We start from the raw sequence: 26,995 nt of genomic DNA on the forward strand, positions 1-26,995 counted from the left end.
ATGAAATGTATCTCATCTTTAATTTTCAATTTTTGGCCTTCTGATGGCATCCAGTTTCCATATATATTCAGCCAATGAGAACTTAATCTGAGTTTAGATAGTAGTTCAATATCTGTTTGTTGTTTTAATATAAGGTGAAATTTCTCTTTTGTCTTTTACCGTAGTAGTTTTGAATCTTGGCGTTGATTGCCAGTGTTCCATTTTTGAATGTGGTACTCGTATGCTTCCTGTTTGATAAAATGTTTGTTAATATTTTCCTGGTTATGTGTAATGTTATATATTGATTTCATTTCAACAGTTTTTCTAAGAATATTTCTGTTTGTTCATTAGTACATCAAGCTGACTTGCTTGGAGTTGTATTTTGACAATCGACGGTAATCGTCAGAGTTCTATCCTTGTACCAATGTTTCTGGTCTTCTTGTTTACATTTAATAGGTGTCTACAGAATGCTAGGTGGTGTTTTTCAGTACATATTTTATTTAGTTCTTTCATCAAGTCATTAAATAAACTAAATAATGTAGGACTTAGTGGGCAGCCTTGTTTCACGCCTTCCTCTATCCTGAATTTAGGTGATACTTTATCATCTATTTTCATGCAGAATGACATTTTTTTGTACATATTTGTAATTGTTTTGTAAAAGTTCCCAGATATATTTTTTTTTGTAAAAGTTTTAGAAAAAGTCCTTCTCTCCATATTGAATCAAAGCTTTTTTTTTAGATCAATAAAGCTTGTATATATTTTTTGTTTTTGATTGGTATTTTTAGCTGCGCCGTCGAGCATATCATATGAGTGAATGTCCGTTGGCGTTCGGCGTCATCCGTGTCAATATTTTACTTTTTCGACTTCTTCTTGAAAACTACAAGCCTGAATGCTTTGATACTTGGTGTACCTTGGGTAGACCTCATCATCATTTCATGATGATATTTTCAATTCTCTGATTTTGATGAATATTTTTGTCATTTTTGGTAAAAAGTCTAATTGCTTTGATTTTACATATTTAGGTACTACATGTGGACCGCGCTCAGATTTGTTCATTTTGTGATGATTTCTTTAATTCTCTAATTTTGGTAAATATTTTTGTCATTTTTGCTAAAAAGTGGTATTTTCATCTTTTTGAAAACAACAGGTCCAATTGCTTTGATATTATACATATAGGTACTAAATGTAGACCTCTCTCACATTTGTTCATTTTGTAATGATATCTTTAATTCTCTAATTTTAGTGAATATTTTTGTAATTTTTGTTGACTTCTTGTTAAAAACCACATGTCTGATTGCTTTGATATTACATATACAGGTGAATTTGTAAGATTTGTTCATTTTGTGATGATACATATGTATCTACAATTATCTAATTTTAATGAATATTTTTTGTCATTTTTGGTGAAAAGTGATATTTTCGAATTCTTGTTGAAAACAGCAAGTCCCCTTGCTTTGATACTATACATATTGTTCATTTTCTCATGATATCTTCTGTTCTTTAATTGAAATGTGCATATCTAACAGTGGAGCTATCTCAGCCGACAAGGCTGCTTGTTTAATTAATATGGGTAGTGTCAGCATATCTACTGTTCTATGATTTTTACTGAATCAAGCTTTATATTCATGAATGTAATTGTTTTCTTCAAGGCAACATGTTAAGTGATTATTCAGAAACATTGAAAAGAGTTTTCCAACAACACTGTTAGTTGAAATCCCCCTATAATTGTGAATGTCACCTTTCTTGTGTATAGGTGTGATGAGGTAGGTGGTGATGATACTCAGTCTTGATATTTATTTCTGGGTAATATAATGTTGAATAATTTGTATAGTGTATTTCGGATGGTATACTGTCCATGTCGGCTCATTTCTTTGTTTTCAGATTTTTAACAGCTAGTTTCACTTCTTGATATGATATTCAGCCTTGTATTCAGTTTTTTTTTGCATTCCTCTGCTTGTAACTCTATCTAAATACTTCCTAAAGCTGTGTTGTTGTTAAATTTACTTTATACCTTAGAAATAGTTGACCCATTCATCATATGGTATATTAGCTGTGTTGTTTTGTTTTTTCCTTGTATACTCACTGATCACATTCTAGAATTTTCTTCTTTGTCTGTTGAGTCAAATTTTTGTTTTAGTTTTTGGCATCTTTTAATTTTAAGTTTGTTAGTCGCCGTTTCAGGCACAGCCTGAAAAGAGGAGTATAGTTTCTTATTTCTGGTTTCCGCCTGTGACATCTCTAACATTTTCTCGGAAATTCTGCAGCAGATATCAATGAAACTTGGCAGGTTGATGAATAAGTCTCTGCCGAATAAGCATAAATTTTTTTTCCAGATTTGAAAATCCTAAGTGGGTCTTTTTCATGATTTTCATCAAAAGTTACCTAATAGGGGTGTCAGGGCTAGATTTTGATGGGAATTATAGTGGTGATACTGAAATAAACCCAGGTCCTGGTAATATACAAAGACCTGAATTAACAAAGAAGTCAAATTGTTATTAAAGGTACATGTACATCAAGGTTTACTCAGATTTATGAATGCAGTTTCTTGAGCATGTATACATGTATGAGACATACATGTAGTTTGGTTGCACTTGTGTACTATGAAATTTTGGACTCGGGTCAATGGAAGTTTTCAGTTATCAGTAGAATACTAGATTATAGGAAATCATTGGGTAAACCCGAATATGAGGCAAATTTAATCAATTCTTGGTGACCTTTCCCTATCGCCCGCTTGAAACGGGTTTTCTTGTTTGGGGGAAACAGACGATTAGTTTGGGGCTGCATTCTAGATTCAAACAAGTGAATATGAAATGAGACCCCTATCCTTGCCTTGACAACTCTTCTATCTGTAGCTTACCACTGTCACACCAAACGCGGAGAGCTCACCCCAACAGTTCCTTATATTTTTTTATTAAGAATGTCGAGTTCCACAAATCTAAAGGACCCCTTGACACTATCAGTTTCAACTTCCTGGCTCGAATCAGAAGAATGTGATAACCACAAACTTGGTTGCAAAGTTTTTCAGCCAACATGCTAAGTTTTTCTAGTTTTGGGGGCGTCTTCACTGTCAATATATCCTTTGTCGCATTAAACTCAGTCTGACTCGCGTTCATAATGTGACCATTGCTTTCGCGCCAGGTACTTGATCCTCTACTATCCTTAATCAGCTAATCAGTATATTTAACAATTAATTATCAAAGAGAACTTTTATTTAATATGTCTGATCTCAATTATTTTGTAATTTTTTCAGTATCTATCCTTATCATGCATTGTTTTTTCTTGTTAGTTACGATGCGATGTAGTTCCTGTGAAAGATATCAGAAATCTTAACGTCACCTTTCCTATTCCAGACATCAACCCATACTATGACTCTAAGGTAAGATATCAACTTTCCTATTAGTAAGTTGGTCAGTTTTTAGCACTGATTAAACAGTGGTTGTATCACTATCGGGGGAATCAACCCAACCCAGTTAAACTTTGGGTGAACAGAATTTATTGTAGAGTAAGCATGTCAATGTCACCATGTGTAGAATGTTACATGTAAACTGTGGAGGTCATAATTTTTAAGACCTAGCTGAAAATACTGCCAGGCAACAACATTATACAAACACTGGATCACACTGCAGATTGTTGTGGTTCATCTACAGCTGGTGCGTCTTCTGCTGGACGATTTTCATCTTTACACATGCCAGTGCACCTGGGCAGTTTTTTTTACTCTTTCTCTCTTATGTGTCCTCAAATGCAAATTTAACAAAATACAAACAAACTGACAGTGATCGACTTGTTATTTAAACATGTTTATAATATTGTTGTTAATCCATGTTCTAACAACATCCAAGAACATCAATCCATTAATCCATTTGTCCACTTCTGTATTTTAAGCATGCCTGGATTGTTCACATTCAAAATGCACTAATATATTTAAGCAATAACCCCCCGCCGAAGGCGGGTATACCACAAGATATTGCACAATGCACGAGCCGTAGGCGAGTGCATATATGGAGTGAATTGTGCAATATCAAGCTATTATATTATACCAGTATATATTATAATATATATTGACAATTCGATAAAACTAGTAAAAAAAATAGTTTACTGGCATCTACTATAAGATCATGATTATGGCCCTTGAACATGAATATTTATAAGAATAGTATGTAGTTGTACACTGAATGCATACAAAAATTACATACGCAACACAATTCAAATTGAATAGCATAAACACAAAAATTAGCATAATAAAAGATGACTTTCTTGACCTTTTACTGACTGTGTCAACGCCATTTGAAATACAGGGTTAAGTACAGTTTGGATCGTTAAAACAATGATTTTTCCACGTTTTCATTCCGGTTTTTGTACAATTTGCCAATTGAAAGTACATTAGTGAAATAAACAAGTTTTGGGACTCATCATACTACTTGTAACTGTGGATATTTGATGTTCAGCGGTACTTGGCTCGACCAAAGTTTGAGGCGTGACGGTACGTGGTTGTGTGGTGTATCATGTAACAACAGACCTGGATACATCTTTGGTATAACCAGATGTTTTGACAGTATGACTGACAAGTTTTATCGTTGTTTGATAATGTAAGATCGGATTCTCGCATCTTATGTGACACGTACATGATATGCCTTTTCTCAACTCCGGCCGAAAGAAAGACTGTGTACGCCGTCGCTCTAATACAGTGGTTGGTGTACACTCGGCACAAATCTTACCCATAGTGGAGAATTACAATTCTATATATCGTTGTGGAATTCTGCATTGACCTGTGTTCTTTGAAACAAATGGAAATAACTCGGGTGTAATTTCACTGCAATTTTGTCAGCTACGGGACACCGGTTGTTATTGGTGGCATGCATTTTTGCCTGTGGCTCGTAGTTTTTTGCATTTTTTTGGTTCTTGAATCCCTCAATCTCATCTAGCTGGTCACAATTTAAACTTAAAGATCATGTTTTCTTTATTGGAGGTTCGCAATCCATTTCAAAGTCACAACACAGCATTCTGGTGTTTGTCTAGGCATCTCACGGTGTTGAGGGTCAGTGGTTTAGGTTTGTGTGGCGAATGCCAATCACCCAACAACCGACGCTCACAACTTGGATCCTGCCATTAACAAAAGCAATATTATGGTTATATAATTTTTCAGATGTTCAGATGATCTTGGTACTGCATTGGGGAAATTTCATTCAAACTTTGTGTATACATTGAACATAATGAGAGCTAGATGCAAGTCATTTTGTTTTTCAAATCAGATTCAAAATGGCCGATAGGTGGACATTTTGTTTTTCGAAGAATGATGATTCTGAGCCATATCTCTGACACCTAATGACAAGGGTCCTACTAGTCAACATGCCTGTATGCGCAAGACTGTCCAGACATGCACAGTTACGAACAGGGGGAAATAAGTGAAATAAGTTTTAGGTAAAAATCCTTGCATATTAACTACCTAATTTGCATACCGATTAGTCAATTTTTGACATTTTCAACTGATATCACTAGTACTAATCACCACATTTCAATGAAACTTTGTACATAGATGTAATAGGACAATGCACAGATTTTAGGTTAATAATATTTGCATATTAATAACCTAATTTGCATAATTATCAAATTTTCAGCTTTTCCATCAATATCTCAAGCACTCAATCATCTTATTTCAATGAATCTTGGTACTTATATATAAACAATGCAATGGTCTAATTTGTTTTGGGTTTATATATATCCATAATAATTATCTACCAGGTAATGGAGGGAATTATTCATTATAATGAAACTTGGTACATGTGCACCCTGGAACAATACACATACCTAAATGTATGCATAATAATTGATTAACTTGCGTAATAATTTATTTGGTTCATTGGAGTGATCCACAGACAGGATTAGTTTTATGTTGAAAAACATACATAATTAATTATCTAATTGATTATTTCTGATTTCTAAAAAAATCAGATTTAAATGGAATTTTTCACAGAGGTATTTTCTATTTTATAAATTTTGATAATATGGTTTACTTAGTTTTCATGTGCAATCTTAAATACTATAAAATTACTAATTTTCACTGGGTTAAAATTGTGTTGATTTACCATGTCAGGCATATTCAGTGGGTTTTAAATTCACAGTTTTATCATTTAGATAATGTGTTTTTTGCTAAATTTTACATATTCACTGGGTTTTAATTTAGTGCATTTTCCAGTCAGCGAAATAAACAAAATTAAAACCCAGTGAATAATTAACCTTTTTACAGTAGCAGACAAATATTGGTTGCCAAGCTTCTTGTTTGAAAGACTAATCTTAAATTAACTTTAATTGTTCTTCAACAATCAATATTCAATACAAGGAGTTCTTTCTAAGTCTTCTTTGATTTCACATCCTCTCTGGGTATCTGTAGAGACTGAAAGTTAAGTGATGTGTTATCACATTTTTTCATTTGGCTCATTTCAGTTTTGTTTATTATTGAACAAGAAAAGACTCATTCACACGTCTTAAAGTGTTTCATTAATTAGTCCCCGCTCGGACGCAGTCCGAAAACGGTGACTTATGTTTTGACCTCCGTGTGTGCGTGCGTGTGTGCATGCGTGTGTGCATGCGTCTGTGTGTGTGTCTGGACCTGTATCTTAGAAATGCCTGGACCAATCACAATCAAACTTCACACATACATCATACATGATATTATACATATGCACGTCAATTTGTTTCACGATCTGATTCAGGATGGCCGAATGGCGGCCATTTTCGTGCTAAAAAGCATCAAAATCAAGGATTTCTCGGCTGTTTACAAATGGATTTTGTTCAAACTTGGTATATACATTAGACATTATAGGACCTTGATGCACATCATTTTGTTTTATGATCTGATTCAAGATGGCTGAATAGCGGTCATTTTTGTGCTAAAAAATCCTAAAAATCAACCATTTCTCGGCTGTTTACAGATGGATTTTGTTCAAACTTGGTATATATATTAGACATTATGGGATCTTGCTGCAAATAATTTAGTTTTTCAGATAAGATTAAAAATGGCGGACTGGCGGCCATTTTGTATTAATGAATGTGGTTCTCGTGCCATATCTCTGACTTGCTTTCACTGATTATGTTCAAATTTTAAATATTCATTATACATCATGTCATAGATAGACAGATATATTGGTTTGACTATCCTATTCAAAATGGCCGAATGGTGGTCATTTTTGTGCTAAAAAATCATCAAATATCAAGCATTTATGGGTGGATTTCGTTCAAACTTGGTACATACATTAGATATTATGGGTTCCTGATGCTCGTCATTTTATTTTTCACTCCCATGTGCGAAGCACAAAATGGAAGTCTTTGCAATTAGCGTGTCTGTATGTATGTGTGTGTGTGTGTATGTGTGTGCTTGTCTGTTCCACTGATATCTCAATAACCATACATTAGATTTTGATGAAACTTGGTACATAGATGCTCTAAACTAATGCTAGGTTTTGATCAGTTTTTGGTAAAAATTACCTAATTACTAATTATCTAATTTGCATAATGATTAGTCATTTTTTGTTTTTTCCACTGACTTCTCAAGTACTAATCATCACATTTCAATGAAACGTTGTACATGGATAATTGTGGGTTAAAATCTGTACATATTAATTACTAATTTGCATAATTAACAACTTTTAAGCTATTACACTGATATCTAAATTACTAATGATTCCATTTCAATGAAACTTAGTACAAAGATGCTCTAGGACAATGTACAAACCTGATTAGTTTGGGGTGAAAATCTGTTTATATTAATTCCCTAATTGGCATAATAATTCATAGTTTTTTTTTGGTTCCAATCACATTTCAATAAAACTTGGTACATAGATGGTCTGTTACATTGCGCAGACCTCATTAGTTTTACATTCAAATCTGTTCATATTAACTTTCTGATTTGCATTATTAGTTTCAAGCTTTTCCATCACTATCTCAATCAAGTACAAGTACAAGTAATTTCGAATTATTTTTAATGTGTCTCCAATACTCTCAGCGCATGGGAGTTCTTTCTAAGCTTTCTTTGATTCAGATTGGATTCAAAATGGCTGACTGGCAGCCATTTTGTTTTAAAGATTGGGCTTCTAGAGCCATATCTCTTATTATATTTAAATTTTATATATTCGTTATACATCATGTTATATATATACATGTATTCAAAATGGCTGATTTTGAATTCTGTTCCAGAGCAATATCTCTCAATATGGACAAGTACTTTTTTGACGATCAGATACAAATGTCAATCATTTTAATGTTAAAAAATCATATTCCTGACATGGTTATATTCCAGCTATATTACTATAAACAAAACTATATATCTTAAATTTGATAACTAACGGGGACTGTGCCATGCATGGCTTGTTAGTCCCCGTTCGGACGGAGTCCGAAAACGGGGACTTATGTTTTGCCCTGTGTGCGTCCGTCCGTCCGTCCATCCGTCCGTGCGTCCGTCCGTGATCACCTGTATCTCGAACATGCATGGACCAATTATGTTCAAACTTCACTCATACATCACACATTATATGGGACATATGCACATGCATTTTTTTCATGATCCGATTAACGATAGCCGAATAGCGGCCATTTTAAGGGCGAAAATGCATCAAAATCGCACATTTTCGCCATTCCGGACCCGGATCTCAGTTATGCATGGACGGATTTCGTTCAAATTTGGTACATACATTAAACATAATAGGACCTTGATGCACGTCATTTTTTTTTTCGGATCAAGTTCGAAATGGCCGACTCGCGGCCATTTTGTTTTAAAGAATTCAGTTCTGGATCCGTATCCGAGACATGTCTGGATTGATCAAGTTCAAACTTCACACACACAAGGTACATCATGTCACAAATATGTATGTGCATTTGTTTCATGATCCCATTAACGATAGCCAAATGGCGGCCGCTTTAAGGCCGAAAATGCATTGACATCACACATTTTCACCATTCCGAACCCGGATCTCAGTTATGCATGGACGGATTTCATTCAAATTTGGTACTTACATTAAACATAATAGGACCTTGATGCACGTCTTTTTTTTTTCCGGATCAAGTTCGAAATGGCCGACTGGCGGCCATTTTAAAGAATTCAGTTCTGGATCCGTATCCAAGACATGTCTGGATTGATCAAGTTCAAACTTCACACACACATGGTGCATCATGTCACAAATAGATATGTGCATTTGTTTCATGATCCGCTTAACAATAGCTGAATGATGGCCATTTTAAGACCGAAAATGCATTAAAATCATGTATTTTCACAATTCCGGAACCAGATCTCAGTCATGCATGGATGGATTTTGTTCAGATTTAGTACAATGTGTTGTACATATGCAGGTGCATTTCGGTCATGATCTGCTTTGAATGTATATGTCACTCAAATATGAACGGAACGGGGACGTGTCATTGACAATGACTTGTTTTGAATGATTCAGATCTGCATTCCTTTGTCAGCATCTTGCTTTGTATCTTGCTTATTTGTTGTGTAATTTTTAAGTTGCATTAAAGACTTGAATCATTTCTCAGATTAAATTTTGATGAAAAACTTGGCATTGAATATTGAGATATGTCACATGAATTTCATATATTAGATTTTACAGTTTTGGAAAATGCTATTCACTTGAGTTGGAAGTGTTCATCAAAAAAAACCTAACTAGCAAGCCAGTGAGAGCACATAACTAATTCTGATCATCTAAGTGAAATGCATGGATTGCAATAGACAATTTTACCACCATGCATAGTATACAGAATAGTGCTGAGAATTACCTACACCAAGCTCAGTATGGGTTTTAAATTCACGGTTTTATCATTTAGATAATGTGTTCTATGCTAAATTTTACATATTCACTGGGTTTTAATTTTGCTTATTTCGCTGACTGGAAAATGCGCTAAATTAAAACCCAGTGAATATGTAAAATTTAGCATAGACCACATTATCTAAATGATAAAACCGTGAATTTAAAACCCACTGAATATCCCCGAAATGGTAAATCAGCGAAATTTAAACCCAGTGAAAATTAGTCATTTTACAGTACACAAAATATTATTACAGAGTAATAAACTTATTAGTCCCTGTTCAAACGAAGTTCAAAAATGGGGAATCCTTTGGATCGATTCCGCTCAGTCTTGGCATGTGCCAATACTTTATGTGGGACAAATGCACATGCAGTGGTTTAGCGATTCGATTCAAAATGGCCAACTGGCAGCCATCTTGTTTTTGAAAATGTTGTATTTTGAACATGCTTTGTCAGTTTTCATTCAAATTTGGTACATAGATTATACATGTTACGATACATGTCCTCTGACCGTCCATCCGTCCAGAGTCATATTTCAGAATCCTTTGGGCCGATTCCGTTCATTCTTTGCATGTGCCTAGTACGTACTTTATATGTGTGACATATGCACATGCAGTGGTTTAGTGATTGATTTAAAATGGCCGACTGGCAGCTATCTTGTTTTTTGAAACTAAAACGAGCAAGCGCCTTTCGCATATCTGAGATTACCTTCCACCTCTCAGATATGGTTATGAGGATATGGACGTTTTACACTAATAAACTGACAAACTATCCCCTCTGCAGATAGATCACCACTGTTTGACACCCCTCCCATGTGAATTTAAATTCGAGGCATGACAAACGTTAAATTGTATTCAATGCATTATTTTGAACTGATATTTATTAAAACTGCAAATTTGAGGACATTGCCTTCACCATATTATTCAACACAATAGGGCGCTTGACTTGTACAAAGGGTCTAATAGCGACTTCAGTGCAGAACTAACAATACAATTGCAAAGAGTTGCAATTGCTGTATTCCCTATCCCAGAATCTCAAATTCGGTCATTACACATATGTTAACATTGTAAGCCCCATGTAAAGATTTATTGTAGGGCACCATGGCAACAAGCATTCATATTCGTGAGTAGTATGGTAATTCCCTTCTTCAGACCTGCATTTTCTCAAACATACTTTTAAACAATTTTAGCAAGTGCAATAACATAGACATACACCTTAATTTATTTTACTTTCACTTGTGATCGTATATTTTTCTTTGCTATGCCTTAAACCGGAGGGGGTCGTCACGCAATACGTGTTCGAATTTGATGTAAATAAACAATCTGTTGTATATGACACTTGGGACTCAAGTTTTAAGGACAAGCTCGTGACAACCTCTACGCTTTAATATGACGAGCATAAAGAAAACTTTCAAAAATTTAACAGGAAATGTGTTATCATCTAAACCTGTCGGGGCACAGGTCAACATGTGTGTTTGTTTGTTAATTAATTAAATGCATAAGAATATGTATCAATACATTTCTACTTTTAGATAGATTTATTCATCTAGTGTTATCTTTATAAACAGTTTAGATTATTCTAGTTTATTCATATTTCCCTATTAACTGAGGAAATTACCCTATTATTTCACTGTTAGATCGTTTACATGTGTTCGTACATTAAGAGTTACCCCCTATGAGCAATGGAATCGACCTCAAACATGCTAATTATTATGCAGTGTTACCCATGATTCCTTCTCTCTATGGATATGGCGGTCATCAATGGAGTCCACATTTGAATTTAGTTCATAGTTTTTCAAGTTATTCACCTATTTGCCTCTCATCAAGGGCAGTCACAGTTTTAATACAGAAGTTTGTACTACTGATGTAATTACTGGTTGAAATGTTCAGCGTTCTACCCATGAATAAAGAAGTCATTACGACTTTCTTTTGAACTCGATCATTTGAGTCTGCTGTATGTTCTGTGGAGATTTATTAAACGTGGCGATTTATTCAAACCGAATTCCCACAGCCACAAAACCATACAGCAGTTTACGCTGGTTAAGTGTTTCCTGCAATAAAACACATTGACAATAGCCATTTATATTGCTTTCAGCCTGGCCACTATCTTGGTCATTTAATTGGACATGAGGGTCCAGGCAGTTTACTATCGGAATTGAAAAGTAAAGGCTGGGTCAACACGCTATGTGGAGGCCAGAAAGATGGTGCAAAGGGCTTTATGTTCTTTATCATCAACGTTGATCTAACTGAAGAAGGACTTGGTAAGTTAATAGCAAATCATCATCAATTTGTTCATTTCGTTGTTTGACTAACGTTGATGTCATCCACCATTTCTCATGTGTCTGGCTGATTTTGTCAAGCTTGATATTAACACGTAATGCTTATATACGTCAGTTTGTTTTCTTATTTGATTTACAATGATCAACGGCAGCCAAGTTCTTTATAACATACCTTGACTGATTTTTGTTCCAAGTTAGTACAAAGAATAGTGACATGCATATGCAAATTAATTTCTCTTTAGCTAATTGGTCTGCTGTTTACACAACACCAAAACAGCACATGGTTTCTCATTTAATGTCTGGTTTTATACCATGTTTATACTTTGCACAGAGTCCCTCTGGTCTTTTGTAGAAGAGAAGTGCCCAAATTTTCTGGTTTCCCTCTGATCCTGTAATAAGGCAAGGATATGTGAATTTTTGGAATGTCCATTTCTTCAATAGCCATTAAAGCTATTTATTGTAAATATTTCAGAGAGTAGCAAGCTTCTCATAGATCCAAAATTTGTGTTGTGGTATTATTAATATATTGGTAATTATGTATTACCAAAATCATAATTAAAGCTTTATGTCGCGCGCAGTTATCTAACATGAACAAATTTTACTTTCTGTATGATGTTCTCCAAGCTAGTTTGTAATTTCAGACATTGTTTTGATAACCACGAGTTGAGTCCTGAGAGACTAGATCGGTTTCTGTAGCAACCGTGACGCTATATCCAAACGTTCGCTACATTGTTTCCCATTGAGTTCTCGTGGTACTTGTCTGTTTACCGCCCAAAATTCCAACCAAAGTTCTGCCTCGTGTTAGTCGCGTGTCACTCCTAATATGGAATGACAGCGCTATGTTTCGTTTGTATGCGCCAATCATTAGCGTTGTTTTATTTTCGGAACGTTTTGACATGATATATTCTAGAGTACAAACACGTGTTTGGCACTTCTCCGATTAGCTGTCACCGAGACAAATGCCGCTCTAACGTTGACAATTACATTAACCAGGCAAAGCGCTGTCGTGAGAAGTCCGATTCAGGCCGTCGCTGTAATTCCTTCTATGGTAGCTTCGCAACTTGATGCTCGTTATGCACACCCTCCTTTCTATGCTCTCTACGATGTCAACTCCTCATGGAGCTATTATTTAGCGATCTATATTTTATACCAAGAAGTATTTGCTGTACAACGTATGGATGTTCATGTTGAGTACAAATAAACCAGTTTGAATTATACCTCACGTCTGTTCAACTCAAGAAAACACAACGCAATCGATGTCCGTTTCAATAACAATTCCGCATGATTAGTCAGTTCGTTTTATGTGACGAAAAGAACACCCCAACGCCTAGTTTTGCGATATAAACTTAGCCACCACACTTTATGACACCATGTGATATTTCATCTCATATTAAATTATGGGGAAATTGAATGAATTGCTCCTCAGAACCATCAACTGCAGTAATCTGGTGTTTGGCTTGTAACATGTGTTTACCATGTGCATTTTTTAGAATTGGTTTATGATTGGTCAAATTGTAATTGTCATGCTGTTCACAATTTTCAAATATCCATGACAATTTTTCTGACACACTTGACAATTGTTTTTTAAATTTCCCTTACGAAAAAATTCTATAAAACTTTGATAGACTTGTATAGACTTCTGTAGAAATCGTATAGAATCTGAATAGACTTGACTATTCTGTAGAATTTGTATAGATTTTCTTTATAGCATTTCTATAGACATTTTAAAGATTTTTTATAGCCCTTACAAAAGTTTCCTATAGGATTTTTAAAATCTCATAGGACTTTTCATGAAATCCTATAGGACATGTATATAGGAATAACAAGTCATATAGGACTTTACACTGCCAGTCCTATAGGACTGCTGTGTGAGATCATAAGTCCTATAGGACTATACAATTCCTATAGGACTTTACACTGCCAGTCCTATAGGACAGGCGTGTGAGATCATAAGTCCTATAGGACTATACAATTCCTATAGGACTTTACACTGCCAGTCCTATAGGACTGGTGTGTGAGATCATAAGTCTTATAGGACTATACAATTCCTATAGGACTTTACACTGCCAGTCCTATAGGACTGGATTTTTCTACATGTAGAGTAAGTTACCTAGATTCATATCACTCCCCTACAAAAATATTACATACTATCATAAGATGTCAACAATTTTTCAAATACTTTAGTCAATCTCATTACAATCAGTTGTATTGTACGGCATGTTTTTTATTGTATTCATATTTGTTTTCATCCATCTTGCATCTTCGAAAACTCCCAGTAAATGAATAATATATTAAGATAAAATTTTACTTTAAAAAAAAAAATATTAAAAAAATCAGATTGATATACGTTATTTCTATAGACTTTTAAAAGTCAGCACATTTTGAAATAAATATTAACAAATACTGATGAAAAATCATTTGTAAAAAATTAAAAATATCCATGTTTAGTTTAATTTTCCTTTCAACTTTCCAAATGTCTATTTTTTATCACACAAAAACAGAAAGTCTCTAGTTTTTACTGAATTGTTAAAACTTCATAAAAAGATTTGAGTAATTTTAGAACAAATAACCATGATTTTAATATTCTTGGGATCAGCTTTATTTTAATTCATAATTGGCAGATTAGAAGAAAAACATAACTAAAGCATTTTGAGAAATTTTATAACTATTAAATTATTGGGAGATAAGTTACTGAACACAAAGTCTGAACTTCCTGTGACCACAGATGGTGCACTTCCATCAGCCTCCTTCTGAGTGTTTTACCCATCATGCACTACAAGTCACACATTGTTTGTGCTAGGGACTGTGGACCATGCTGTCACAATGACCTTGTAATATGGAGAAACTGGTGTCATTTTACCTAATTTTTGGACCAAGAAGACCATAAACTAGTAGAGAACATGTGAGTAACTTGGCTTTTTCAGGGGGAAATTCACTCATAACAGCAGTGAATTTCAATATTATATCCTAATATTTACCCTGTTGAACCAATTTTGATTTCTCTAACAACTTTTAATTTTGGGAAATTATAATTAAATGCTAATTTAATTCAAGTAATTTTACATTTAGAAAGTACCACTTTTTTCATATTACTAGTAATTGTTTTATTCAATTTGTGAAAGCCAAATTTAGAGGAATGCATTTAATAAAATCAATGAAATTCATGTAGTATTTAAAAACATTACTCACATACATTATGTATACCTTCAAATTTTTTATAAAAATTACAGAATTTTTTTCTATGGCAAAAAAAAGTAAATTTTAATACACAGCCAATGCAATGTTGGGTTTATATGCACTTCTATTGGGAATACGCATCTAATAGTGCATATACAGTAAATGGTAGTTTTTTATCTACTGTAAAATACTTTATTTTATCTGAAATTAATTTTCGCTGAAAGGGCTTTTTGGGTATTTTGTGAGGAAATTATTTTCACTGATTTTTGATGAGTGAGTTTGAAATACAGGAAAAAAGTTATATTCGCTAGACTAGGATTCCTATAGGACAAATTCATGTAGGATTCCTATAATATTTTGACACAAAATCCTATAGGACAAAATCCAATAGGATTCCTATAGGACAAAATCCAATATTATTTTGACACAAAATCCTATAGGATTCCTATAGGAAAACACGTGTCAAAATATGATGATTGTATGTACATTAATTCCAATGAGGATAATAATACGTGGTCGTTTCTTCCAAACAAGAAAACTGTTCAAAAAAACCATCAAAGAGAAGAAAAAACAATAAAAAAGCTCTACTACTAAACCAACTTGAAACCTCAAAAGAAAACCCTTCTGAATTCTGGAAAACATTGCGTGAAATGAATAATGAAGAATCGCACAATGAGTGTAATAACAATATAAAACCAGTTGAATGGCTATCATATTTTAAAAAGTTATTTAATGCAAATTCCACATCCCACAGTGACGATTTAACTACTGAATTAAAGAACAAAGAAGAACACATGGCTCTTAATTCTGACTTGAACGGTCCAATTCTAAAAGATGAAATTTTAAAAGGAATTAACCTATTGAAAAATAATAAAGCTTCGAGTCAAGATAAAATTTGCAATGAAATGCTAAAACACAGCCAAGCCAACTTACTGAAAGCCATACATAAGCTTTTTAATATAATTTTTAATTCAAATCACTTTCCAGATTCTTGGAACCTCAGTTTTTTGATACCAATCCACAAATCCGGCTCCAAATCCAACCCATCTAACTATAGAGGCATTGCCATTTCTAGTTGCCTTGGCAAATTATTTACAAGCATTCTAAACATTAGACTAACCACATTCTTAGAAAAAAAGAACATACTTTCAAACAAGCAATTCGGATTCCGAAAAGATCGACGCACAACAGACAATATCTTCATTCTTAAGACAATAATTAACAAATATCTTTATAATAGCAGCACTGCCAATAACAAAGAAAATATTAAAATACAAAAAAATAATAGTAAAAATACAAATAAAATATATGCGTGCTTTGTTGACCTAAAAAAGGCCTTCGACCAGTGTCTGGCATCAGGGGTTGTATATTAAATTGTTAAAACTTGGAATATCGGGTAAAATCTATAAAATTATAAAAAATATGTATAGTAAGGTAAAATATAAAGTTAAGAGCAAAGAAGGATTAACTGAACACTTCACTTCAAGGGTGGGAGTAAAACAGGGCTGTAATTTAAGCCCAACCCTATTCAACATCTTCATAAACGATTTACCTGATGTCCTTAATAAACCTAGATGTGACCCACCCAAACTACAAAACACACCTATTAACTGTATAATGTATGCTGACGATCTTGTAATACTTTCTGAATCAAAAACAGGATTACAGACTTGCCTTGATAATTTATCGATATACACTAAAAAATGGCATCTAACTGTTAACACGGAAAAGACAAAAACTATGATCTTTAACAGATCAAACAGACTTCTAGAGAATGATATTTTCTTCTTTGAAGGTTGTGAGTTAATTACTGTAAAATCAACTAATTACCTAGGATTAATAGTAAGCGCTAATGGAAAATTCAAGGAAGGCCTAAAAAGCATAAAAAGAAAAGCTTTAAAGGCCTTATTTTCCTTAAAGGTAAAAACAGGCAAAAATCTAAGTATACCACTGTCACTCTCTCTGTTTGATAAACTAATCAGACCAATTCTCACATATGGTAGTGATGTATGGGGAGATGAAATTACACTAAAATCACCAATTGAAGATGTACATATAAATTATCTTCGTTTTCTTTTGGGTACATCCAAAAACACTACAACAATGGGTTTATACGGCGAACTTGGACGTTACCCATTGGAGACTTTTATCGAAAAACAAATGATAAAATATTTTAATCGTATAAAGAACTCGTCAAATCCATTACTAAAACTAGCTTTCCAAGAAAATAAAGAAATTAACAGTAAATGGTACACCAATATAGATTCTCTTTTAAATAACATCAACCATTCTTACCTGATCGACAGCGATGAAACTCTAACTGCAAGGCAATTAGGACAAATCAACAAAAATATACAAACATCATTCATATCAACTTGGAAAAGTGAATTACATAATGACAATCGATCAAAACAAAATGAAAAAAATAAATTAAGAACATACAGAGAATTAAAAAACAACTTTGCTTTCGAAACATACCTTGTTACCCTGAAAAACATTGATATGCGCGAAAATTTAACTAAATTCCGCCTCAGTGACCATAACTTGAAAATTGAGACTGGCAGACACAAAAGAATACCCCTTGCTAATAGATTATGCAACCTTTGTGATAAAAATGAAGTAGAAGATGAGTATCACCTCATGATGTCATGTAAAAGATATACCCCCGAAAGAAATGTCCTATTCGAAATAGCAAAAACCAAAATCCAAAACTTTAAAAATTTGCCGCTAAAGACTCAATTCATAGCCTTGCTAAACAACAGTGGCCTAACACTCCCCGTAGCAAGGTACCTAAAGAAGTGTTTTGAAATAAGACAGCAACCCCAGTGACAACCTTCTCTCACTATTTGAGTTTTGCATTTTGTTTTCTATTTATCGTAGTATCATAATTTTATACTAGCTATTTATCTGTAATGTATTAGCTTAGATTGTTTTTTTTGTTTTTTTTATTATCTATTTTCTGTTTTGTAACCTTTTATTCCTTTTTAAACTTTTGTAACCATTGCCAATCCCTCCGGGGAATGTGTAAGTATTAATAAAAAAATTATTAATATATGATTTTTCATGTTTAAGTCAATATAGTATATTATTAAAGTCAAGGCCCTACAATAAAAGCAAAGTCAGCTATTATTGTAATTTCCACTAATGTATAGTGCTAAACTGTGTGGTGGCTAAGTTTATATCGCAAAACTAGGCGTTGGGGTGTTCTTTTCGTCACATAAAACGAACTGACTAATCATGCGGAATTGTTATTGAAACGGACATCGATTGCGTTGTGTTTTCTTGAGTTGAACAGACGTGAGGTATAATTCAAACTGGTTTATTTGTACTCAACATGAACATCAATACGTTGTACAGCAAATACTTCTTGGTATAAAATATAGATCGCTAAATAATAGCTTCATGAGGAGTTGGCATCGTAGAGAGCATAGAAAGGAGAGTGTGCATAACGAGCATCAAGTTGCGAAGCTACCATAGAAGGAATTACAGCGACGGCCTGAATCGGACTTCTCACGACAGCGCTTTGCCTGGTTAATGTAATTGTCAACGTTAGAGCGGCATTTGTCTCGGTGACAGCTAATCGGAGAAGTGCCAAACACGTGTTTGTACTCTAGAATATATCATGTCAAAACGTTTCGAAAATAAAACAACGCTAATGATTGGCGCATACAAACGAAACATAACGCTGTCATTCCATATTAGGAGTGACACGCGACTAACACGAGGCATAACTTTGGTGGGAATTTTGGGCAGTAAACAGACAAGTACCACGAGAACGCAATGGGAAACAATGTAGCGAACGTTTGGATATAGCGTCACGGTTGCTACAGAAACCGATCTAGTCTCTCAGGACTCAACTCGTGGTTATCAAAACAATGTCTGAAATTACAAACTAGCTTGGAGAACATCATACAGAAAGTAAAATTTGTTCATGTTAGATAACTGCGCGCGACATACTCCGGGGCGCAAAAATCACGAGAAGATCTCGGGATAACCTGAATCGAACATGATAAATTTTAAAATTAACTTGAATAAATCTCTGAAATTTAAATGACAGACTCTCAACAATAAACATATGTCAATCACATTGAACATCAGATGTGAGTTTCAATCTTAGTTAAAACAGCAAATAACACGGTATATCAATACAGTATATCATGAACACATTGCAGATTTTGCTTTACTGCACGGAACAAATGATTCTCATTGAAAACTTGAAATAAAGTTACAGTGCAATACAAAGTTCAAAATTCTACAAAGTTATACAACACCATCACGGCACATTTGCCGTATACTTTCGCTCGCTTTGAGTGCTGAAGCCCTTGGTTCAGGCCGACTAGAAAAGTTGTGGATTTGACTAGAAAATTCATTTTCAACGGAGGGACTACCAATAACTTCCTCGGGAATTGAGAGTGTATTCTCTGGTGTTTCTGCATTTAGTTCGAGTGGATAAAGATGGTGTATAGAACGATTTGTTGAGCCGTTTTTGGTCTGTATTTCCACTACTCGGACGATACCGTCCTTGCCTGGAAGCAATTTAGTTACACGACCTAGTAACCAATGACATCGTTTTTTGATGTCCTGGTGTAATTGGACAATATCCCCCACCTTTATACAATTATTGGTTTTCCCTTTGATTTGATTCAAATGACGCTCAGTAAGTGACGTCAAATATTCTCTTTGCCATCTCTTACTAAAAGCATTGTGAAGGGAGGATAAATACATAGCTCTTTTATTTGCAGTAATATTATCAATCTCAAAATTGGGTTCAGAAACACTAGGAATAGCTGGGGGTAACATTCTAATCTGACGTCCATTTAACAAATGGGATGGAGTCAGTGGAGCTAAATCTTCGACACTAGCGGAGAGATGAGTTAATGGGCGGTCATTTATTGACGACTCGACTTCGACTAAAATTGTGGATAGTTCGGTAAAAGTCACGTTGGCACGACCTAGAATTTTCTTCAAGCAATTTTTTGTTATGGCTATCATTCTCTCGAATAGGCCTCCGGCCCACGCCATTCGTTTAGGATTAAAACGCCACGATATACGATTTTTGGTAAGATAGTTTTGTACCTCAGGACTGGACTCGAATCCTTTCAAAATCTTAGCGGCGGCTATAAATGTGTAACCGTTATCTGAGATCATTTTCCGGGGCGTTGACCGTCGAGCAGTGAAACGTCGCATAGCCAAAATGAATGATGCGGCGGTCAAATTTTGAGTTAATTCTAAGTGAATACATCGAGTTGAGGCGCACGTAAAAATTAGTACATAAACTTTACTAGAAAGACCAGTGTGTTGGTCCCTAACGAACAAATGTCCCGTGTAATCTGTTCCGCAGAATTCGATTGGGACTGCTTCCTTCACTCGAAAATCAGGAAGTGGAGCTTGAGTAGGAAGGGGAAATGGAGTTCCATCGACCTTCTTACAAACGACACAAGATCTCAATGTAGAATTCACATGTCTGCGAATCGCGGTGATCCAATATTTTTCCCGAATTTTGTTAACTGTGGTTAACGGCCCACCGTGGTTTAATAAATGATGAGCATCAAGAATTATGAGCGTAGTAAACCGATGTTTACCAGGAAGGAGTATTGGATGCATGGTTTCGAAAGGAAAGTCGGTATTCTGAAGCCGACCACCAATTCGCAGTATTGACTTATCGTCAAGAAATAGTTTAAGTTGTTTTTGAAGTACGCCATGTCTAAATTGTTGTCTCCGAATAGAACTGACAACGTCTCCGAAATGTGTTGACTGAATCGATGTCAACCAAGCGTGTTCCGCGTCGTATATCTCCTGTGTTGAGAGAGCAAGTCTACTTGACAAATTACTCGGAGTGTGGTTCAATTTGGATTTGAGTTTCCAAATGAAACGAAATATATAAGCAGTTGCTTTCAACAGACGATGTAGATCGTTGAAACGGCGAATATCGATAATCTTTTCAAGACTAGGTTCTGAGTTTGATTCAGTTGCGTGAATAATCTCCTTCGGTGCGATGTTTGGCTCATTGTGAAGTTCAAAATGGTGGCCGAGTAAATTGTCAGATTCAGAGGCGACATGTAACGAAACGATCTGATCATTAATTTTGGAGTTTTGTAGCTCAGGAGGTTCGCGGTTTGTATCGATGATATCTCCTGACACTGTTTCAGCAGTTTTTATGAAATCTTCTGCTGATTTATGGAAATGAGGACTAATTTCGTTCTTCGAATTGACATGTCCTCTGGATTGACTTGGGGGCGTACAAAGTAGCGGTCGATCGCTAACGGTGTCACTTGTACCAGTGGTCGGACACTGGGCACATTTCTCGGACACTTTTGGGGTCGAAATATTATTTTCAATTTTGGATTTTTCGGTATATTCTTTGTATTGTAGTTCATGTGTAATGTTGAGTGCCTGCTGTCTTGTAATCGTATCTTTAACACCCACTGACTCCAGGTCCCAGTAACTAGCAATCATTTTATCCATTACACTGTCATGTGCTCGGATAGAAGCAATGGTGAATGAATTTGTTTTGTTTGTCCTGTTGTGTGTAGTGAAAGGCCCTGACAATAGGTACCCAAAGACAGTCGGTATAGCGTTTGGTTTGCCCCTAACTATGCGTGAGTTGTGTGTAACAAAATCCCAATAGTGATCGGCGCCTATCAGAATATCGATGTTTAATGTGGATCGATTTGACGGCGGATAGGCCAACGATAGACCTCTCAAATGTGGCAAACGTGCAATATCGTAAGTTACAGTGTTCTCCAATCCCTCGGAAATACAGTCGACCATCAGTACATCGATCGGGGGATTTAATGCCATCTTTGCTTTGTAGTGACAGCGTGGTTCACGGTATGGACTGCACACCGGAACGCGGATTGGAGAACGAATTCAGACTCAATAATTCGTTATAATTTGGGATTACACCTAGTTTACGTGCGAAAGAGTTTGTGACAAAGCTTCTATCACTGCCATTGTCAAATAGGAGGGTAGCAACACAGTTAGTACCTCGAAAATGCGTACTAACTCGTGCGGTTTGAAGCATTGCGCGTCGCGGACTGTCAGAGTTAATTTTTGAGTCACTACCGGTAAAACGCGATTGTTCACCAGTATTTGCTGAATGTGAAAAATGCGAGTTTGCCGTGCTAGAATTCGTTGAATTTGTTTGCGCAGTTCCAGATTTATCAAAATGAATTGACGTATGATGTTTGCTCTTACAAACACGGCAAGTGAAATGCGACTTACATTGAGACAACATGTGCTTTCCCAAACAATTAAAGCATCGTTTATTTTGGGTAATAAATTCGACTCGATCCTTCCTAGTTGAAATATTTGTACAATTTGTGGTGTAATGCTTGCCTTTGCAATATATGCAATGTGGGGTTCTGTCACCAATTTGTGTTCTCCCATGAGTGTGATCAGTTTGTGTGACATGGTTTTGTTTCTGTTGATCAGAATATGTGGTACCACTGTAAGATTTGTCAGTATTATTGTAATTACGACGCCCATATCGTTTGGACTTGAACTGTGTTGAGTCATGTGTACTCTGGGTGAAAGCATGTATTGCTGAAGGGTTTGTGTCGTAATCTACCTGACCTATGGCGAGGATTTTAACCTCATGTAACATGTGCTGACTGAGTGTGACTAACGTCCATTCCCCGCTTGGGTTGGATCGCGCTAAACTTTGTTGAAATTGAACTGGGAATGTATCCAGTATCATGGGTATGAGGAGTTTCTCATAGCCCGCCTCTGGTACACCTAATAAACGAAGTGCTCTGATGTGCTTTTCCAGGGTATCATGATATTTCCGTAAAGAATTGGCATCATAATTGGGTGCGTCTGCTGTGCGTAATGCACGCATGTGAGCAGCGATAATTTGATGTGGCTGGCCGAATCGTTCGGTCAAAAGCTGGAGTGCCAAACTGTAATTTACTATAGTAAGATCTAAGCCGGTTATTACTTCTAGAGCCTCCCCCTCTAACGACCTTTTCAAATAAGCAAATTTGATTATAGGACTAAGTTGTGGATTTAAACCTACAGCAGCATTGAACATATCCCAAAATTCAGCCCACCCCGTATACTCGCCTGAATAGACGGGCAAATCAATACGTGGCAATTGAACAGAATTAAATTAAGTGTATTGTGGATTCATACCTGAAATATGAGCTGTTGGAATTGAATTGTTCAAAAAGTTATTTTGTGTAACTTCTACTTGAGGCACTGGTGCATTAGCGGGTTGATCGAACTGTTGTACAGGTGGTTGAAACGCGACTTGAAACGTCGGTACTGGGGGCGCGACTTGAGGTGTCGACGGCGGCGCGACTTGAGGTGTCGGCGGCGGTACGACTTGAGGTGTCGGCGGCGGTACGACTTGAGGTGTCGGCGGCAGTACGACTTGAGGTGTCGGCGGCAGTACGACTTGAGGTGTCGGCGGCGGTACGACTTGAGGTGTCGGCGGCGGTACAACTTGAGGTGTCGGCGGTGGTACGACTTGAGGTGTCGGCGGCGGTACGACTTGAGGTGTCAGCGGCGGTACGACTTGAGGTGTCGGCGGCGGTACGACTTGAGGTGTCGGCGGTGGTACGACTTGAGGTGTTGGCGGCGGTACGACTTGAGGTGTCGGCGGCAGTGCGACTTGAGGTGTCGGCGGCGGTACGAGCTGTTGGACCGGTGCTTGTTGATCATCTGGAGGGATTGGTTGTTGATTTACTTCGTGTTGACCAAGTTGTGGGACTGGATGTATTTCTTGCTTCGCTGGCTTGTTTTCTGTCAGGAATAAATTGATCGAACTAAACCTCTCTAGTAATTTGAGTTCGATTTCTTCAGTTTCCGTAAACTCTGCGTCCAGAACATCGGCGTAATTTCTGACTTCATCGCAGGCCCTTTGTAAGGTTGAGATACGATTGTCAAGTACTAGTATGCTTACTTTGATCAGCCGATATACTTCAGATTTGTTGTCAGTGACTTCAAAGTCTTGGACTCTATCCTCAGCAAGTGTCAACGCGATATTTAATTGAGTCACAACTTTGTTCAGTCTATCTATTGCTTTGTTCAGGATTCTTCGAGGCATGATGAATCAGTATTGGATATCCTGGTCTCGGCACCAAATTTATGTGGTGGCTAAGTTTATATCGCAAAACTAGGCGTTGGGGTGTTCTTTTCGTCACATAAAACAAACTGACTAATCATGCGGAATTGTTATTGAAACGGACATCGATTGCGTTGTGTTTTCTTGAGTTGAACAGACGTGAGGTATAATTCAAACTGGTTTATTTGTACTCAACATGAACATCAATACGTTGTACAGCAAATACTTCTTGGTATAAAATATAGATCGCTAAATAATAGCTTCATGAGGAGTTGGCATCGTAGAGAGCATAGAAAGGAGGGTGTGCATAACGAGCATCAAGTTGCGAAGCTACCATAGAAGGAATTACAGCGACGGCCTGAATCGGACTTCTCACGACAGCGCTTTGCCTGGTTAATGTAATTGTCAACGTTAGAGCGGCATTTGTCTCGGTGACAGCTAATCGGAGAAGTGCCAAACACGTGTTTGTACTCTAGAATATATCATGTCAAAACGTTCCGAAAATAAAACAACGCTAATGATTGGCGCATACAAACGAAACATAACGCTGTCATTCCATATTAGGAGTGACACGCGACTAACACGAGGCATAACTTTGGTGGGAATTTTGGGCGGTAAACAGACAAGTACCACGAGAACACAATGGGAAACAATGTAGCGAACGTTTGGATATAGCGTCACGGTTGCTACAGAAACCGATCTAGTCTCTCAGGACTCAACTCGTGGTTATCAAAACAATGTCTGAAATTACAAACTAGCTTGGAGAACATCATACAGAAAGTAAAATTTGTTCATGTTAGATAACTGCGCGCGACATACTGAGGTGGTCAGGACATGACATACATGTAATTTGTTTTACTATTTACTTTCATTCATATTGGTTTCTAAATAAATATTTTATAAAAAAAACTATATGATTCTCATAAAACTTCTATAAAACCTAATATTGTTTGTCCAAAGCCCAAAAATAAAAGAATAAGCCAGCAATTATTGTAATTTCCACTAATGTGTAGTGCTAAACTGAGGTGGTCAGGACATGTGTTTTGAAATTTGTTTTCCTTCCTACAATCTGTCAATATATCCCCCCCCCCCCCACCGAAGCACCCTCAATTTTCATTCCTGACCAGACTGGGGCTCCCATAATGCAATGCAATTTTCAAAATGGCTGACTGTTGTTTAGTTGCTGTTGATTGTTCTCAGCTTAAATGTTTGAGGCATGTGTGAACCTTGCAGTTACGCTAAGGGCAGGCACTCAGTGTAATGGCAGAGTACACAGGAATAGAAAAATCGATGCACATTTATTTGGTGTCTGGAAGAAGTTGGGATAGTGACCCAGAAAGTTTTCTGGGATCTTCCCAGCTAGACAAGTTTGACAAAGATTCAAGACAAAGGAGATAATGCTGTCTGAATATTATGGAGCCTGTAGATAGGTATTGGTAAGTGGTTCAAATGTAATTGTTTTCTTGCCATATGAATTCAAGTTTCATTTCAGAACAATATAAATGAAGATGACACAACCGTATTATAATTTTTTTCTTTCTTTCATTTTGTTCCTTTGTTTACCAGATTTAAATATGGCGCCATGCATAAATTATGCAAATGTTAAGTAAACTTTACAATGACTGAGCAAGTGTCTGGCCCTTGACAACTCTGTATTCTTAATTTGATTTTCAAAAGTAATGATTTATGAATTGAGTGTCACATTGTGTAATTTAAAACTTTTTATTTCTAATGACTATGTGCTTATACATGGATGACATTTTCTTTAGATCCAGAATTAATTGTTTTTGCATCTCTCTTGCAAGTTAAAAATGTGTGTACAACTTCTTTAGATTTTTTGTAAGTAAAAACAAAATTAAAGAGAAATTCAACTTTCATGAAAAACTAATAAAAATTTAAGTTAAAAAATAAATGTATACGCACAATCATTATTCAATTATTGCTACAGAATTTGACTGATACAACACCCATCGAAAGCCTTGCTTTCGGGTGAAAGTATTCTAATTTAGAAGTTATTTTTAGAACATTTCAACTTTGTTTCATGGTTATTGATGCCCATTCCAGAATACAAAATCATGACGAACATGAATAGGTAAAACAATTAGCTGATATCGTGCTGAAAAGTGTTAAATGCTTTTTCAATTTATCAAAAATTCCTGGTTATGTTCAGCCCTAACCCAACATCTAGCATTCTGAATGGTTAACAACCAGTTTGACTTATCAGGTCAAATAACACATACAATTTCAGGTCAGCTGATGCATAAAATAAAGGCAGGTTTTATTTTACATTGAGTTTGTCTGTGCAGCGACCATAAACATTTGCTAAAATGAAAATAAATTTTAGTTGTACATGTACTTCATGACAAACCAACAAACTGATATTTTATATGTTTTTATGATCACGACTGAATAATGATCAACAATTGCAACAAAACATTTAAGTTTCACCTGTGAAATGGCATGATCGTTTGCTTCTGACGTAGTACATTCATGTTTCTTTTTATTTGAAACTTGTTTTTACTTGTATTTACTAACCTTAGTTAAAACCAATGCATATTATTACATTAAAGTCGCAGAGTATTTTTTGTTTCGTTACATCTACTGTTAAATGTTGAAATTGGTACATGCCATTTTAATGAATTTGAATTTAGGTAAAGCACCAACAATCTTATTTTGAGAATATAGTTTATTTTAAAT

General features: G+C 35.7%; 1 protein-coding gene across 1 annotated transcript in view; it reads left to right on the forward strand.

The window, feature by feature from the left end:
• The window catches only part of LOC102804022 (insulin-degrading enzyme-like), a 204,765-nt gene that overhangs the window by 129,960 nt on the left and 47,810 nt on the right, over window positions 1–26,995 (forward strand). Inside the window, exons 9-10 of the mRNA XM_085504132.1 lie at window positions 3,266–3,355; window positions 11,871–12,036. Of these exons, the coding sequence (XP_085360258.1) occupies window positions 3,266–3,355; window positions 11,871–12,036 (256 nt within the window). The remainder of the gene's footprint in view (window positions 1–3,265; window positions 3,356–11,870; window positions 12,037–26,995) is intronic.

Source organism: Saccoglossus kowalevskii, chromosome 10, assembly GCF_978046115.1.
Source record: "Saccoglossus kowalevskii chromosome 10, keSacKowa6.1, whole genome shotgun sequence".
NCBI classification, from domain to species: Eukaryota; Metazoa; Hemichordata; class Enteropneusta; family Harrimaniidae; genus Saccoglossus; species Saccoglossus kowalevskii.